The sequence below is a fragment of the Rhinoderma darwinii genome, chromosome 2 (genome assembly GCF_050947455.1).
Source record: "Rhinoderma darwinii isolate aRhiDar2 chromosome 2, aRhiDar2.hap1, whole genome shotgun sequence".
Lineage (NCBI taxonomy): Eukaryota > Metazoa > Chordata > Amphibia > Anura > Rhinodermatidae > Rhinoderma > Rhinoderma darwinii.
The window spans coordinates 251,076,620-251,094,864 of NC_134688.1; the positions used below are offsets into that span (position 1 = coordinate 251,076,620).

Genomic DNA, 18,245 nt, shown 5'->3' on the forward strand with positions numbered 1-18,245 from the left:
TTTAATATTTCATTATACTCATACAGTAATGGTGTTTATACGTACTGACATTGTCTCTTATGTTTGCAGCGCTGGGCAGCTGTGATTCTAAGTATAATTAATGCAATAATCTCTGCGGTCTGTACGGTGGGCATAACCGTGTCTGTTATAATTACTGTGGCCAATGAAGGACGTACTCTGTTATCTACATGTACATTCACCAACCTGCAGCTTATACAAATATCCCATGAATGCCCCTTTGATCCTACACGAATCTATGTAAGTAAAGGAACACAGCTGTATTACAAGGTATTCAGTCTGCAGTACAATGGGCTATCGCCTATGACCATATGGTTCTTGCTGTATGACCCCTCTGTTTTATCTTACAGAGCACTACATTATGTCTCTGGGTGATCTCTATAATACTGGATGCTGCAGAAATGGTGTTCAGCGCACGCTGCTACTTTACAGTACTTCAGCTGATGGATGTTCATCTTTGTCACAAGAGGAGAAACAAAGTAAGTGACGTCATATTGAAAGCTTTTGGTTTTAAGTAGCTTTAGCATATTTTCTATTTACTACATTCTCTGACAAAAGAAAAAAAAAAGCGGGATCAGCTCCTAGCATGAAAACCTTGAGAATTGTGAACAAGGACATTTTAATTCCGATACTTATGGCATCTAAATGTATGGATATCGCATCAATGACGATTTTTAGGTATATGCAAAGAGTTTGGATCAACAAATTATATTCCCATTATTTATTGATGAACTTTTTGTGCATTTACACACAGCCGATAACTGCCCAGAGGCTGTAGCCGTATGGAAACAAAACTCGCAAGGTGACGTGTAGCCCTTGTGACGTTACAGTCTTGTGGTCACTTGATTCGTCCATCAGTGTTGGCACAGCCTGCATGCAGTGCCACGAGATGGAGTGACGGACTACACGTCACCGCAATAATTGTTTATTTCATACACCCACAAAAATGTTTCAATTGGAGAACCTCTTTGATAATGTTCATTGATCTTATAAAATATATATCTTCTTGTAGGTCAGAATACAAATACCCCTGGAAGAAAGATGTGGAAGTGCAGAGGAAGAAATGCTCGGCAGCCATAGTGACTGGCTTTGAAGTTACAAGTATGGTCTAACAGCTGGCGATTAGGTTTACCAAATGCGTTAATGGACATTGGTTAAATACAAAGACATATTTCTGGAAGGTCTGTCAAACTCTGCAGCGGGATCCTGTGGAGAACTGTCTGCTGATCTGCAGTGTACAGAACCATATTTTTGATACACATGTTATGTAAGTGGAAGGAGCTTTCATTTGAAGTTGCACTATGATGCATGGTGGATCTTATGTTGGGTGCCAGGATTTTCTCTGAAAATGCAATGCTATTTTATGGAGAAATATTTGTGTTGTGTGTGTGTGCGCGCGCGCGCCCTTCCAAACAGGTGTATGCAACAAGTTGAGGACAGCATTTGGACATGGATACAAGACTTTATTTCTCATAGAAAAGATAACTGTGCTTCCCCTGCTCTTAGGCATTTTTCATTTATACAGGAATTCCTAAATGCTGCTCCTTACTAATCCCTCCTCCACCGTCCCAGGAACAGATTTTTATCACTGCAAGCTAAGCAAAATCCGAATTATGCCCAACCAATTGTATTATTCTTCTATAGAGAAACAATTCATTATCCACAACTTAGGTTTGGTAAATGGACAGCTGCCATAACCAAACTATGACAACTAGTGTGCTAACACTGTTGAATATATTTCAAGCGGTATATTGCTAGTAATACGAGCAAGAATCAGATCAACTATTCACAGCTTCATGCATCATACCACCGTCAAACCATTCTTCATACAAAGGATGCAGTATCATGCCGTGAACATCCATAGAAATACAGAGCTAATGCCAGTTGCCTTCGAACCATCTTATAAATAGCAAAGATAAAGAAGACTCATTTCTAGGAATCAGTCCACGTGTGATTCTCTTCAAAGATGGAAAGGAACATTCAGATTATAAAAATGCCACTGTGAACTGTACTGTAATAAAAAGTATGGTCCGTTTCCTAGTGAAATATCTGCATGAATAGACTTCGGGTTAGTGTCTAGCCAGCTATACATGTAAAATAAGGACATAATCCCTATGCTTAGTTAGAAATATCAGCAATAAAGCATAGCACATCAAAGCGAATTCTCTTAAGGAGAGTCAAGCATAATGGCCATCATGCTATTTTACCCTCAGCAGAATTTACAAAGATAGTCATCTGAGCCAATGGTGCCAAAGTCATCACATCCCTATTACCAAGAAAATATAAGGACCGTCCACTACCTTCTAGAAATTCATTGTACTAAAAGCTTAAAGGTTGTCTTCTACAGGCAAGAATACATTACAACTCAATGCACTCGGCCATCATAGTTGAGTACATCTAGCAGTATGCCAACAGAACAGATCTGTGACATGGATGAGTAGATACTACCAACAAGATGCCAGTCTGCAAATTGGGTACAGTTACTTGTAAGATACACTCACTGTTCAGCTACCTCCATTAAAGTCCAGTATAAAATATTGCCTTTTGTTTGCCTGCTTCCTAATGATAATATGCATGGTGCTTGTGTTGTACAGTTAAAATGACAGTTTTACAACTATCGAGAAACGTACAATTTCGTGGATTTCTCATTCATGAGACTTCATTTTTACCCATCAATCTGTCATATAACAAACTTTTCCTATGTTTAGAACCTCGTCACTTTTAAAACTCCAAAAAGAAAAGCCCAGAAAAGAACAATAAACTTGGAGTATTGCTCTAGGTCTCCAGTATGTATTGTATATAGATTCTAGTAAGTTAAAGGTCCCTGAACTTGCGTTATATACACGACAGAAATGCATATTGTGTATTTATTGATGCATCCAAATGGGTTTACAGTGAATGGCATATTTTAATGGAGCAGATTCTGTAAGTAGAAAAATGAAGCGGGATCATTATCCACAGATCACCTACCCAGAACAAAAGGACACTAGTTAAACCACACTCCCTCTAATAAGAAGGAGACATAGCAAAGTGCAAATCTAGACAAAATAGGAAACTAATACCTACCCTCCCTTCCCCTAATATATTAAATGTAGCGTGCATAGTTACTCCCTGCTTTAGTGCATTCATAACCCACTGGTGCTCAATTCACGTAGACCACCTTGTTTCCATCAAAGCAGATTAGCTGCTGACCAGTTACTCTACTTTGTCTCAAATCTAAACTTGCAAGGTGTCTCTGGTCCCATTTCACACCCAAAAATGCCCACCCACCTTTCCCTTGTGCCCATATTCTCCATGCAACCCATGGTTTCTCCATATAATAAACATAATACAGGATTTAGAGTAATAAATTAAGGGATAGGAAGTGGGCTGGTTGGTTGGCAGTGCATTCATGTCCATCTATACAGAGGCGAGGCACGGCCACTGGAAGAAATGACGGTTTCCCAGGCTGCAACAAGGCTCAGAACTGTGAGGCTGTGCTGGGATCACACTGCAGTAACCGTACGATAGATGGGTCACTCTTGGCACCTTTAATAAACTCCTCCAAGGATAGTTTACCTGGAAAGAAATAAATAGAGAACATAATTGGGATGTAGCTGAAAAGAGCCAGCAGGAGACAAACAACAAAAAGTGATTTTCTGGGAATATACCTATATGATAAACTAACTCAGCTACCTTTTGAAAAACACCACCGCCATGTAAACAGTGTGGCTGCAGATGAAGTGTCATCCGTTTTGACATATCATCGAAGTCATGTGACCTAGTCACATAGACGAATCACCCAATAGCTGTCGTGTTTTACATATATGCAGATACAGGGCGCCAGAGTTGCACTCCATACTGCTCATCTTCCGTCAATATTTTCATAGTTGCTGCCCGGCACAAGCATCACACTAGAGGCAGCATATGGCATGTGTAGTGGAGTTCAACAAGTTATGCTCTTTCCCAGGCACGAGAGCATAGGAAAACATTGCTCATTTGCTTCTGAACACATACACAGTGCACTAGGTTTTATGTAAAACACGCAGTCACAAACATGACAGGTCATTGTTAGTGTAGTTGGGGGTGCTCTGTGCTTCCAACTTACCATCATTATTAGTGTCCATCTGTCTGAATATTTTCTCTGTGCGTTTCTCTGGCGTGGACTCATCCTCTGGCATTTTCATTACGGAGGAAACCATCTTATAAATTGCCTATGAAACCACAACGAACAGAAAAGTCAGACCGGAATCATGTAGAATGTTTCAAGCAAGACCAAAAGTTGGATCTGAGGGTTATACAATCAGTCCATGCACCCTGAATCAGTATAAACAGGGGCACGCATACATCTACCAGCAGAAAAATGTTGCTAAAAATTATTTTTTTTCTCTTTAATAAACTAAACGTTTGTAAAAAGGGGGGGGGGGGGTTTAGACAAATTTTAAAGGGGTCCCCTGGGCAATACATGTATGATTTATTGAAATGAGCACAGGCTGTGCTCACTATTTGGAATTGTAGCACAAGTTATACTGCATTCTGTATCGAGTTACCTTTATTTGTTTCTGCAGAGATCTTCTTCAAGATTAGACGGAGTATTAAACTTGCATAAGAGATTTTCTTTATGGATATTACATTATACATCATGCACTATCCTTGTTAGCTTCTCTGCAATATCAATACAACTAATAAGCTTGCTATATACAGTATGCAATAGTCATGTCAAATCAATTGACTGATCAGCAGCCAGGGAAACCGCAGTGTCCCTGCAGGGTTATTTCCGAACAACTCCGTACACAATCTATATGGCAAGACTTGGCTCATCCTTTCTAATTGTCATTACATGTAAATGAAAGAATGAAAAAGATAATTGTTGGAATGTACCTGTGGACTATAGGCGTGTGGTTAGGATTTACATTGTCCATAATTCTGACTAATGCAAACTGCCGAGGCTGAATAGATCATTATTGGGGGGGGGGGGGGTATGCTGTGTGAGAGTATATAACACTACAATGAGTGTAATTAAGATCATCAATGGAGTGTAAGTAATTGTATACATTGTACATGCAAAAGGTTAGCTCAATAAAAGAGAAGGGATGCATGTATGTGTGATATAGATATAGATTACACATACATATAATATAAATGTTGCTATGTACACAAGGTTGTGCATATCTGCCCTTTACCCAACACTGCATATATGAACACTTTCTGGCACAATTGTTTAAAAAGCTATTCTCTATATAAATATTACATTTACATTCTCCATTTACCTGTACTATCTCCAACATCTCCTCTCGGCTGATGTAGCCATTGCCATCTAGGTCATACATACTGAATGCCCACTTTAGTTTCTGCTCCAGTTTTCCCCTTGAGGTGACACTCAGTGCAATGATGAACTCCCTGAAGTCTATAGTCCCGTCACCATTCGTGTCAAATGTACGGAAAACATGCTCAGCAAACTTGGAGGCATCTCCATATGGGAAGAAGTTGGCATAGATCTTCTTGAACTCTTCCACATTGAGAATGCCAGATGGACAGTCCTTCAAGAAGCCTTTATACCACTCCTGCAGCTCATGATCGGAGAATTCTGTATTTTCCCGCAGGTCTTGCAGCATCTCTGGGCGGAGCTTGCTGTTCTGCTTCCCCATCGCCTGCAAAGGCCAAAATGCAGTGACACATAAGAATACATTACAAAGAAAAACAAACCAAAGCAAGATTAATCTGCATATAATTAAATTATCATCATAGCCCCAACATGTTCCACAGAACTTTGCAGAGGTAACTTTATATTAATCTCTAGCCTCAGTTTAGTTGTCCACAAGTCCATGTCACGTGGGCTGGAGAAGTAGCCGAAGCTATAAAACGCCACAAAAGCACCCCCGGCTGCCAGAAATAAGGCTGAGCTGTCTCAGAGACATAAAAGGTTTGCAGCAAAGCTAGAATGGTCCCAAGGTGAGAGGCTCATTCGCAGGGAAGACAGTTGATTAGTTTAAGAGGTAGAAATCACTGATGTCCTGTGGAGTCTTGGCACAGGAAGGTTGTCTGTCTTCTCCTTGTAACCTCCTAAGGGACACCTCTAAATTCCATTTTTAACAATCATTAACCCACAAAAGGGTATAGGACTGATCACTCCTCGGTCTCACTCTAGTGAGACGAGTGAAAGACAAGGCCATAGTTAAGTGAGACTTAGAAATCACAATCTCACTGTAAGTCCATATAGATCACTGTCAACTTACAAGTAAAAGCTGACAGGAAATGTCGAAAAGCCATATTACCCATTACAAAACTAAAATTTGTGCCAGTTATGTAGCTTCATACTGCAAACTAATTGTAAATGTTGGCAGCATTCTGTTTGACACATAATGCGATATCGCAGGTAGACTAAGGCAAAACTTAGGGTACTACTGGGAATCATAAATAGGTGATGGAACTGCATACCTATAAGACATGTATTTCTGTGAGGAAAAGTGTTAATGAACTGCTGTATGTAACCTTCAGTATAGTTCAGTGCACATTTTGTTGTGAATTTGCCGCAGAATTCAATGTTTGCATTGGCACGCATGCCTCCAAATACGCAGAGCAAAAATGTCGGTATTGAAAACCCCGTTCACGTGCATTGCACTGTACCTTCTTGTGTATTTTAGGTGTGGAAACTGAACACATCCTTATTCTTTCCCGTTATGCCATAACCCAAAAGAATTGGTCAACATTTCTACACGAAGGACATCAAAGTCTAGGTCAGAACACCGTCCATGGCTACGTGTATAGACGTGGAGATAGTCATACATTGGCACCTGGTCAAATGAGTTTTCGGGAGGCGCTACTCAATAATAAACGGAGGAGTGTTTACAGCCATTGGAGGATGTAGTTGTTGACAAGATCAAGTGCCCATGGTTACTGGCAGAGGGAAGGGGAATAGTTCAACATTTTTTGGAAAAGGCCCATGTTCTGATCTATAGTAAAAATAAAAGTGGGAAGCTGTAAGAAAAAGAAAGACTTAGGGCCTGTTCACATCTGCGTTCGGGTTTCCGTTCTACTCCGTCAGAGGAGCAGAACAGTGAAAATTCAGAAGCGACGGTTGAACGGAGACAACCAGCGGTGGACAGAACCCATTAACAGTCGGGGTGTCTGTGGTTTTACCAGAAACGATAGCGCAGAATGCTACGCTATAGCTTACGGTATTTTCTGCTGGATCTGTGACAGAGGCCCCTAATGGAGCCAAAAACACAGATGTGAACAGGCCCTTAGTAGGTCTAGTTTATACAAGCACTCTGACCAGGGCAACCTCTGCATGGTGCTTATATGTTGCATGCTTGAGTTTGCTTTGGTTAACTTCTCCAATCCAAAACCAAAAAAAAGTGATGGGCTAATCTTATAGGAAGTGAACTTTCAGGCCTCTGCTCACAGACATAGGATAGGGAAATTAAACGGTGACTCCACTGGAAACAAGGACTGATGTGTATTACTCAATTCCAAGTATGGTGCTGCGGAATATGTTAGCACTATATAGCAATAGGCATATTCCTGCTATAGGCTTCAGCCAGATTTCGTGACATACTTTAAAGTATTGTGAGGAGCCTCCATAGAAGTGGGAGCAAACCACATTATACTTACTAGATTTGAATACAGAAGATAGTGCAAACTCAATGACGCGTTTACTACATCACTATGGGAATCATTAATGAAACCCAGAATGACACCAGAGACGTAGAGGTCTCCTCCTCATAACCAATCAGATCATGGTTTAGATGTCTCACGCCAACAACTGGAATCTGGCGATGTCTTCACACTTAAAACCTGCATGAAATTAGGTTCTTCACCCATCTGCCGATCACAGAAGAAAGAATATTCTGCCCTAGACATTTGTTATGTTCACTGCATGACAGCTCAGAAAATGCAGAGACAACATAGTGGATCCAGGCCTATCTAATCATGGTGAACAGATTGCAGAGGAAGACGGTTTCCACATAAATTCTCTGCGCAGTGTATTCAAGAAATAAAAGATGCCGCATGTTGACTGGTTGAACGTAGCAATTGCCATAAACAACGCAAGGACCTGATGCAGAAGAGACATACATGATCATATAAGACAGCAGTGGACGGATTACTGCAGACCAGGTCTGTTTTCTCCTGGCATGGTGGATGTCACTTATTGAAAGCGGTGGCTTTTAGAGGGCGACATATGCTGTAAGGGCTCATGCACAGGCCCTGTAGGTATGCATTACAGACCACTAGAGACTCCATGTCCGGCTGTGTGGTGCATCCGCGGGGCACCGTATATTCCCCTAGTAGAAATGTATTCTTGGACAGCATGTGATTGAGGCACAGCTATTTGAAATCTGTGAGAAAATAAATCTTTGTGGCTCGGCATAAAGCTGAAGGTGCAGTAAGGACCCATTGCAAGCTATGGCGGCTGTATTATAAATCTGTACAATTTAGATCTGGAACAGCTGTATGCATGAGCCCTACAAACTGATGGACAGACCATAAGACAGGGAAGTTTTGGTCAGTGTCCATAATAAAAAATTAAAGCTGATGTTTGTGGAGGTTATTGTGAATTTAATTCTTATTTTACAGTTCCCAGTAAATGCTGCTAATGTCTTCACGGTTCTCTATGACAGTCAACATGCATGCCTGGCCGAGCGGATGCTGATGAAGGAGTCGAGATACCAGCGTGAGGATCAATTGAAGACTATAGTGACTATTACTTTTGTAGTGCAATTTCTGGTAAGATTTTTGCTGTAAAGTTCCATTAGAAGGAAGATCTAAGAGAAGCAGAACGTTCAAGGTTCCACATTCCGACCGACAAGTATGTCAGACCAAGCGCATTCGTTCAACCCTCTCTGTGCAAGAAAAGTGCGTCAGCACGAAAAACAATGCACGATCCGGCTCTTCACTTTAGAAGCCGGTTGCCAGTTTAATTTTTTAAGCAACCAGAAATTCAATAGATAACAGAATAAGAGCCAAAACGTTAGGTGCCACCTGTACATTTCTAAATGTTCATTTATTGTCTAGTCCAGTGATTCCCAACCATGGGGGGGGGGGGGGGGATGGGACCACTAAAAGCAGTTTTTTACTTCTGGGAAACTCCTGACATTCATGTCTCAAAGAGGCTTTGTATTGAGGAGGGTAAAGCGTTCTCGAATACTGGTCTAGCTGTATATTCTAGTGGAGATGCATCTTTGGGCAGGATGAAATCAGCTTGCCATCCCTACTGTAAAAGTAAAAAGGTCTTCCTGCTGGGGACGCCCTGACCGACCAGGTTCCAAGGAACCCTGGTTGGGCAACACTGGTATGATACAACAAAAAGAAAGGGAAAAAGGTGTACTTATGACTGTGCAAACCTGTAAGGTTCATGTCCTTGGTTCCTCTGGAAATGGAGTAGCTGTGAATCGCATACAGTCCCTTAAGAAGTCTGGTTGTTAGAGAGGTGGAGGCAATATAGATCAATGTCATTCTCTGTTATCTAGATTCTGCTTGTTTCATCAGTTACAATTATTATTCTTTTATGATCATATAGGGCCATACAGTTTCTGGGGGCAGCAAAGCAATGAGCGTAGATTTGTAGATTATTTTTAGTAGTCTTTTTTTATATTTGGTCTTTAGATGACCAGGTAACAGACTAATTGGACACAAGACGACCATAAAAAAAATAAAAATATATATATATATATATATATATATATATATATATATATGACACAAAATCTTTGAAAAAAGTGCTATGATTGAATCACAAACATTAGTATTTAAAGTGTCTTTTAATGCAGACATGATCATTATATATTTCTATGACATGACGCATAAGGCTCATATACGTAAACAGTAATAGGTTTGTGCCTGATCCACTAGTGTATGTTTGTGTTGAGCACAGGCATGTCACCTCCTCCCTGTGTGTGATGGGAATTCATTACCGGCTGGCTGATCTCAGATTATCCCAGGGTCTGGTACAGCTGTTCAGCACAGCTGGCATGTGCACAGTATCTTTGGACACCAAACTCAGCAGATGTGACCCCATCAGAGAGGGGGTTCCTGGGGGAGCCCAAAGAGCCATCTCTAGTGTTTAGTTGGGGTGGCACAGAAGACAGCGCAGAATATTGCCCAGTTAACCCTTAACATGTGTGCACCATGAAGCAGCCCATTGGTGGTGGTGGTGGTGCTCCACATGGAGTGACAGACACGCAGCAGGCACATAATCCTTACTTCTAGCAGGATGCGTACCCAATGGTGCCCTGGAACCCTGTACACATCCAATGCTAGGAGAACCCTCCTGCGGGCTATAACCGCGTCTAAGTGGGCTACATTACATAATTCACGTTATATAATATATGCACAAATGAGCAGTGTTAGAAATCATCTCTACAGCGAATGGACGGCTCAGTGCTCTCCATAGCGTGTGCCATCACAGCAGCTGCTTGGGACAGGCTTACAAACCTGAGGTGCCTCTATATGAATGGATGGATGGATGGACTGTATATAGAAGGGTGATGAATGAAGAAGTTTACATATATACACACGCTAATACGTAATGATACAATGAATATCTCCTGCGCCCATCACTGACAGGGTTAAATAATACCGTTACGTGACACACATTCACCGACTACACCTCTGTATTACCTTATCCCTGTGTCCTGTCCTCGGATCAAGATGTAATCTTCCAGCGCCCCAGGGTATACCGCCGTACACTTGTATATAACGGCTATTGCCAAGCTGTGGCCGCTCTCGGTCGGTGTGAGAGCCTGGTAAGCGCCGGTAGTCGTGCTTCCCAGGTAAGTGCGTCCGGTAAAGCAGCCCCGGTATAAATGAGTGTGTGTGTCTCCCTGGAGCAGCTGAGCGGATTGTACAGCTTACAGACCAGCCGGCAGCCGGCACTTTACATAGCAGAGGAGAAGGGGGGGTGTTCTCATTTAATTTATCACAGGAATGTCATATACACAGGCTTTAAGAATTTATCACACTTGATGGAGTCTATAGAAGGTTATTATGTACAGTGAGTCTAATAGTCAAAATATCAGGACCACATACCAAGGTAATCTAATAAATGAAAGAAAGTGCGCCCCCCTGTTCTGAAAATGGTTCAGTCCTGTTCTCTACACAAGCTGAATGAGGCTTCAGAAAGATCATACAATGATGCGCATATAACGTTCTCCTCATGCATTGCCCGCCAAGTTGCTACCAGTCTATATACCTTAGCTGGAGACCTGTATGTTTTGCACGTTCGAGCATTACACTGAATTCACTGTCTGCTAATTTCACATTCATTTAGATAAATCAGAGTTGGCAAAATGCAAGTAACAGCTTGAGGGAGACTTTTTACAAGCAAGTCTCGCCCTCACATACTGACCACGTTGGCATTAGTCAGGGTACCCCCATAACAGTGGCAGCTGTAGTGCAACCTTAAAGGGTGCAGTTTTGTTGCAAAAAAATATGCGATTATTCCATACATGTGAATGGAACTTGGAGAAATCCATCCACCTGCTGCAGAATCTACCACATTCAGATGAATGGAACGGACTTTCAATTACAGAAATGTACGCAACAATGTATGCCGTGTGTAAAAATCCTCAGCATTTCCATTTTTCCATTCAACTATCAGCTGTTTTGTGGCCTCCATTAGACTTCAATGGTGTTGGTGTTTTGACCCGCAGGTCTGTTGCCCCTTAGGCCCTGTTCACACAGAGTTTTTTGCAGGAGGAAAATTCTGCCTCAAAATTCCGCTTGGGATTTTGAGGCAGATTTTGACCTTCCTGCACACCGTTTGCCGCGATTTTCGCTCGCGCCCATTGTGTGCTACTGGCAAAAAACTCAGCGAAATACGCTTTCTCTGCCTCGCATTGATGTCACTGGGAGGTCAGAGGCGTAACAGTGTGAAGATAGGGCACGTCCCTTCTTTCTCCCGCGAGGTGGTTGAAATCACTGGGAGGCATTTTCGGATGTTTTTTGACGAGTTTTGCGGAGCGGTTTCCGCGCCAAAAATCTCGTCAAAATACTCTGTGTGAACAGGGCCTTATGCCCATGCGGTAATCTGCCTTACATTGCCAGCGTTTTAGCCTCATGTATTACTCATTTCAAGATGCTTGGATTACACAACGTCATTCTCAAATTGAAGGATCTTACTAACATAGGATACTAATCATTTTACTGTACTGCTTTAAAGAGGACCTATCACGGGGATAACATGATGTGTTAACAGAAAAATCATTAGCCCACACAAAATAAATAATTACTAATATAAAAAAAAGTTATAAAAAATGCCTTATGCGGTGCGCATTGAATATGTAAATAAGCCAATTTACTGCAGGTGTGGGGTCTAAACCTCCCGTCATGCCCAGCGGTGCTCCCATAAACCCCAGCGGCACACAATGTAATTGTGTTGTGCAATAACTATCTAAAAAGTCCTCTGTATATGGCATTTATCACAGTATATATCTCCAATCCGGGCCACTTAAAGAGGCTCTGTCACCACATTATAAGTGCTCTATCTCCTACATAAGGAGATGGGCGCTGTAATGTAGGTGACAGTAATGCTTTTTATTTAAAAAAACGATCTTTTTTCACAATGTTAGGAGCGATTTTGGTTTATGCTAATGAGCTTTCTTAATGCCCAAGTGGGCGTACTTTTACTTTCGACCAAGTGGGCGTTGTACAGAGGAGTGCATGACGCTGACCAATCAGCATCATGTACTCCTCTCCATTCATTTACACTGCACTAGCGATATAGTTATATCGCTATGTGCAGCCTCATACACAAGCCCTAACATTACTGTAGTGTCCTGATAATGAATACACATGAAATCCAGCCTGGGCGTCATGTGTACTCAGAATCCTGACACTTCTGAATCTTTTCTGTGAGATTCCAGCAACGGATACGAAATCTCGCGAGATCACGGAGCTAAACGAGATTTGGTTTCACTTGCCGGAATCTCACAAAAAAAGATTCAGAAGTGTCAGGATTCTGAATACACATGACGTCCAGGCTGGATTTCATGTGTATTCATTATCAGTACACTGTAGTAATGTTAGGGCTTGTGTATGAGGCTGCACATAGCGATATATCTATATATTGATATAGCTGATTGGTCACTGATTGGTCAGCGTCATACACTCCTCTGAACAACGCCCACTTGGTCGAAAGTAAAAGTACGCCCACTTGGGCATTAAGAAAGCTCATTAGCATAAACTAAAATCGCTCCTAACGTTGTGAAAAAAGATCATTTTTTTAAATAAAAAGCATTACTGTCACCTACATTACAGCGCCCATCTCCTTATGTAGGAGATAGGGCACTTATAATGTGGTGACAGAGCCTCTTTAACTACTGAATAATCGCGCGATCATTGCTTATCATGGTGTGGACAAAAGGAGGAGGCAATCACTGGGGCTGGCCAGGAAATCTTGGCAGATCCCAACAGTGTCTGGTAGGGCAATTTACATGCACACACAGTTAAGGCCCTTTTACACCAGCCGATACTCGGCCAGTGCAGCGAGCATCGATCAACGAGACACACAGAGCTATGGATGGGGACGAGCGGTTATCATATTGCCGTTATTATCATGTCGGCAGCGACAACTATAATCTTTTAGTTTTTTAAAACAATACGATCAGCTGATGAACCAGCGTTTACACAGGGCAATTATGGGGAACATGCATTATATTAACGCTCGTCTGCCCGATAATCGTCCTGTGTAAAAGATAATGTTTACAATGCCTTGCAAAGGTATATTAAACCCCCCCCCCCCCCATGCCTTGGGATTTTTCCTGTTTTGTTGCATTAAGGCATCATTTACACGAGCGTAATATACGTGCGTGCGACGTACGTGTTTTTCACGCGTGTCGTACGCACCTATATTAGTCTATGGGGGCATGCATACAGTTCGTGAGTTTTGTGCAGCGTGACTCCGCTGTGTAAAACTCACGACATGTTCTATATTTCGCCGTTTTTCACGCATCACGCACCCATTGAAGTCAATGGGTGCGTGAAAACCACGCAGGTCGCACGGAAGCACTTCCGTGCGAACAGCGTGATTCGCGCAACAGCTGTCAAACTCTGAATGTAAACAGAAAAGCACCACGTTCTTTTCTGTTTACAAACATCCAAAAGGAGTGTCATAATGATGGTGGCTGCGCGAAAAATCACGCAACCGCGCATCATACACTGTCGACACACGCAGCTGTTAAGTGCATTTTGCGCACGCAAAACGCCACGTTTTTTGCGTGCACAAAACGCACACGCTCGTGTAAATCAGGCCTAAATCAAAATAGATTTTTGGTGGGTTTCTACCATTTGATGAAAAGTATTTCTGTAATAGAAAAATACAAATCTTTATTGTCCCATTTAGGGAAATACACCTCCTTTCAAATACATACAATAGTTAAAAACATACAATCAAAAAAGCCTCGGATCGGAAAGTCCACCATGACCCTATAAAGTTATTGGTCAAGTAAATGAAAAATAATAATAATGTGAAATGTTACACCAGAGATCAGGAATCTAGAATCTGGTCTCTCTGGTATGACAATAAATATCAGTATCTAAATCATTTACCTATGGTAGACATGCTGGCCTATAACAATCTCCAATCCGAGGAAACACCTCAACGCGCCTTTCGCTACCTTCGTAGCTACCTGACGAAGTATGTATTTGAGAGGGGGTGTATTTCCCTAAATGAGACAATAAAGATTTGTATCTTTCTATTTCAGAAATACTTTTGTGTATTTTTTGGTTTAGACATTTTTTGGTTTTTCTAAGATATACAGTGAAGGAAATAAGTATTTGATCCCTTGCTGATTTTGTAAGTTTGCCCACTATCAAAGACATGAACAGTCTAGAATTTTTAGGCTAGGTTAATTTTACCAGTGAGAGATAGACTATATAAAAAAAAATAAAAAAATCACATTGTCAAAATTATATATATTTATTTGCATTGTGCACAGAGAAATAAGTATTTGATCCCTTTGGCAAACAAGACTTAATACTTGGTGGCAAAACCCTTGTTGGCAAGCACAGCAGTCAGACATTTTTAGTAGTTGATGATGAGGTTTGCACACATGTTAGATGGAATTTTGGCCCACTCCTCTTTGCAGATCATCTGTAAATCATTAAGATTTCGAGGCTGTCACTTGGCAACTCGGATCTTCAGCTCCCTCCATAAGTTTTCGATGGGATTAAGGTCTGGAGACTGGCTAGGCCACTCCATGACCTTAATGTGCTTCTTTTTGAGCCACTCCTTTGTTGCCTTGGCTGTATGTTTCGGGTCATTGTCGTGCTGGAAGACCCAGCCACGAGCCATTTTTAATGTCCTGGTGGAGGGAAGGAGGTTGTCACTCAGGATTTGACGGTACATGGCTCCATCCATTCTCCCATTGATGCGGTAAAGTAGTCATGTGCCCTTAGCAGAGAAACACCCCCAAAACATAATGTTTCCACCTCCATGCTTGACAGTGGGGACAGTGTTCTTTGGGTCATAGGCAGCATTTCTCTTCCTCCAAAAACGGCGAGTTGAGTTAATGCCAAAGAGCTCAATTTTAGTCTCATCTGCCCACAGCACCTTCTCCCAATCACTCTCAGAATCATCCAGATGTTCATTTGCAAACTTCAGACGGGCCTGTACATGTGCCTTCTTGAGCAGGGGGACCTTGCGGGCACTGCAGGATTTGAATCCATTACGGCGTAATGTGTTACCAATGGTTTTCTTGGTGACTGTGGTCCCAGCTGCCTTGAGATCATTAACAAGTTCCCCCTGTGTTGTTTTCGGCTGAGCTCTCACCTTCCTCAGGATCAAGGATACCCCACGAGGTGAGATTTTGCATGGAGACCCAGATCGATGTCGATTGACAGTCATTTTGTATGTCTTCCATTTTCTTACTATTGCACCAACAGTTGTCTCCTTCTCACCCAGCGTCTTACTTATGGTTTTGTAGCCCATTCCAGCCTTGTGCAGGTCTATGATCTTGTCCCTGACATCTTTAGAAAGCTCTTTGGTCTTGCCCATGTTGTAGAGGTTAGAGTCAGACTGATTAATTGAGTCTGTGGACAGGAGTCTTTTATACAGGTGACCATGTAAGACAGCTATCTTTAATGCAGGCACCAAGTTGATTTGGAGCGTGTAACTGGTCTGGAGGAGGCTGAACTCTTAATGGTTGGTAGGGGATCAAATACTTATTTCTCTGTGCACAATGCAAATAAATATATATAATTTTGACAATGTGATTTTCTTTTTTTTTTTTTTATATAATCTATCTCTCACTGGTAAAATTAACCTAGCCTAAAAATTCTAGACTGTTCATGTCTTTGATAGTGGGCAAACTTACAAAATCAGCAAGGGATCAAATACTTTTTTCCTCCACTGTAATTATGTCTTGACTGTTCATTATATGCTTGGAATACATTTTGGTGGATAATTCTACCATTTGATGGTTTACAACTTTGAAGGTGCTAAATGTTTTTTACTGTGATACAAACAAAAATGAAGATAAAAAACAGAGACCTTTAGGCTGGGTTCACACGACCTGAAAAGACGGCTCCAATACGTTGGCAAACATCTGCCCATTCATTTAAATGGGTTCGCCGACGTACTGTGCCGACGACCTGTCATTTTACGAGTCGCTGTCAAAAGACGACGCGTAATATTACTGCCTCGTCAAAGAAGTGCAGGACACTTCTTTGGACGTAATTTGAGCCGTTTTTCATTGAATCCAATGAAGAACAGCTCCAAATTACGTCCGTCAAAGACACCTCGCAAAATGCGAGTACGAGCAATTACGTCTGAAATGACGGAGCTGTTTTCTCCTGAAAACAGCTTCGTAATTTCAGCCGTAATGGTCGTTATCGTGTGCACATACCCTTAATGTTCATTACCCCCTGAGAGTCAATACATTGTGGATCTCAATTTTGCTGCAATTACAGATGTGAAGGCCCTATTACACTGGCCGATTTTGGCTTGTGCAGCGAGCGCCGATCAACGAGACACAATGAGCAAGTATGGGGACGAGCAAGTATGGGGACGAGAGATCCCCATACATTATTATCATGTCGGCAGCGCGTCTCACTGTTTACAGGGAGATGTGCTGCCGACAACGATAATATTATACTTTTTTAAAACCATACGATCAGCAGATAAACGAGCGTTTGCTCGTTCATCTGCTGGTCGCTGCCCTGTTTACGCAGGGCAATTATCGGCAAAGAGCGTTATATGAATGTGTCTGCCCGATGATCGGCCAGTGTAAAACCCCCTTAAAGAGAACCTTTCACCTGCCCATACATGTGCAGCTGAGTGCAGCATGTAATGGGCAGGTCTGCACAAACCCTGGGGCACTTTAAAAAAAACTTCTACCCTTCTCCGTTATTTAGATATCGGTGCCGTTTTATTTGGCGCCCGATATTTAAACAACCCCCTGAACTGTCAATGGGGCATGTAATGGCAAGGGGGCATGTTACTATGGCTGTGATACTGTCCAATCAGCTACTGACAGTGTTACAGCAAGAGCGAGGAGAGAGCGCGTGCGGATGCGCGCACGCTCTCCCTCTTCAGCTGTCGGCAGACAAGGACAAGACTGATCTCTCGCGAGAGATCACACAGTCTTGTACTGGTCTGCTGAACTGGCAAGGGGGCATAATCACTGTTACGGACAGTGTAAGAGCTGGAGAGAGGAGAGCGCGCATACACATTCACTCCTCTCTCTTGCTGTAACACTGTCCGTATCTGATTGGACAGTGTCACAGTCATAGTAACACGCCCCCTTTCCATTGCACGCCCCATTGACAGTTCAGGGGGTTATTTAAATATCGGGCACCAAATATAACGGCACTGATATCTAAATAACGGAGGAGGGTAGAAAAAAATGTAAAGTGCCCCAGGGTTTGTGCAGCCCTCCCCATTACATGCTGCACATGTATGGGGAGGTGAAAGGTTCTATTTAAGTCTTGGATTTTTGTCTCTATTCGTTAAGTACATCTAGACACTGGGATTTTTGGCTCTAGTTTAGCACATCTAGACACTGGGATTTTGTCTCTAATTTAGCACATCTAGACAGTGGGGTTTTTGTCTCTAGTTTAGCACATCTAGACACTGGGATTTTGTCTCTAGTTTATCACATCTAGACACTGGGATTTTTGTCTCTAGTTTTGTACATCTAGACACTGGGATTTTTGTCTCTAGTTTTGTACATCTAGACACTGGGATTTTTGTCTCTATTCGTTTAGTACATCTAGACACTGGGATTTTTGTCTCTAGCTTAGCACATCTA

The 18,245-nt window shown here is 42.0% G+C and overlaps 2 protein-coding genes across 2 annotated transcripts in view; one reads left to right on the forward strand and one right to left on the reverse strand.

The window, feature by feature from the left end:
* The window catches only part of TMEM54 (transmembrane protein 54), a 24,889-nt gene extending 22,122 nt beyond the window's left edge, over nucleotides 1-2,767 (forward strand). Inside the window, exons 4-6 of the mRNA XM_075853104.1 lie at nucleotides 70-258; nucleotides 369-497; nucleotides 1,031-2,767. Of these exons, the coding sequence (XP_075709219.1) occupies nucleotides 70-258; nucleotides 369-497; nucleotides 1,031-1,111 (399 nt within the window). The 3' untranslated portion in view covers nucleotides 1,112-2,767. The remainder of the gene's footprint in view (nucleotides 1-69; nucleotides 259-368; nucleotides 498-1,030) is intronic.
* HPCA (hippocalcin) lies at nucleotides 1,461-10,861 on the reverse strand. The gene is made up of 4 exons (XM_075853105.1): nucleotides 10,618-10,861; nucleotides 5,268-5,648; nucleotides 4,106-4,211; nucleotides 1,461-3,576 (listed from the first exon to the last, which is right to left on the reverse strand). The coding sequence occupies exons 2-4, from the start codon at nucleotides 5,643-5,645 to the stop codon at nucleotides 3,479-3,481; spliced, it is 582 nt and encodes a 193-aa protein (XP_075709220.1). The 5' UTR covers nucleotides 5,646-5,648; nucleotides 10,618-10,861; the 3' UTR covers nucleotides 1,461-3,478.
* Between the last annotated feature and the right edge of the window lie 7,384 nt (nucleotides 10,862-18,245).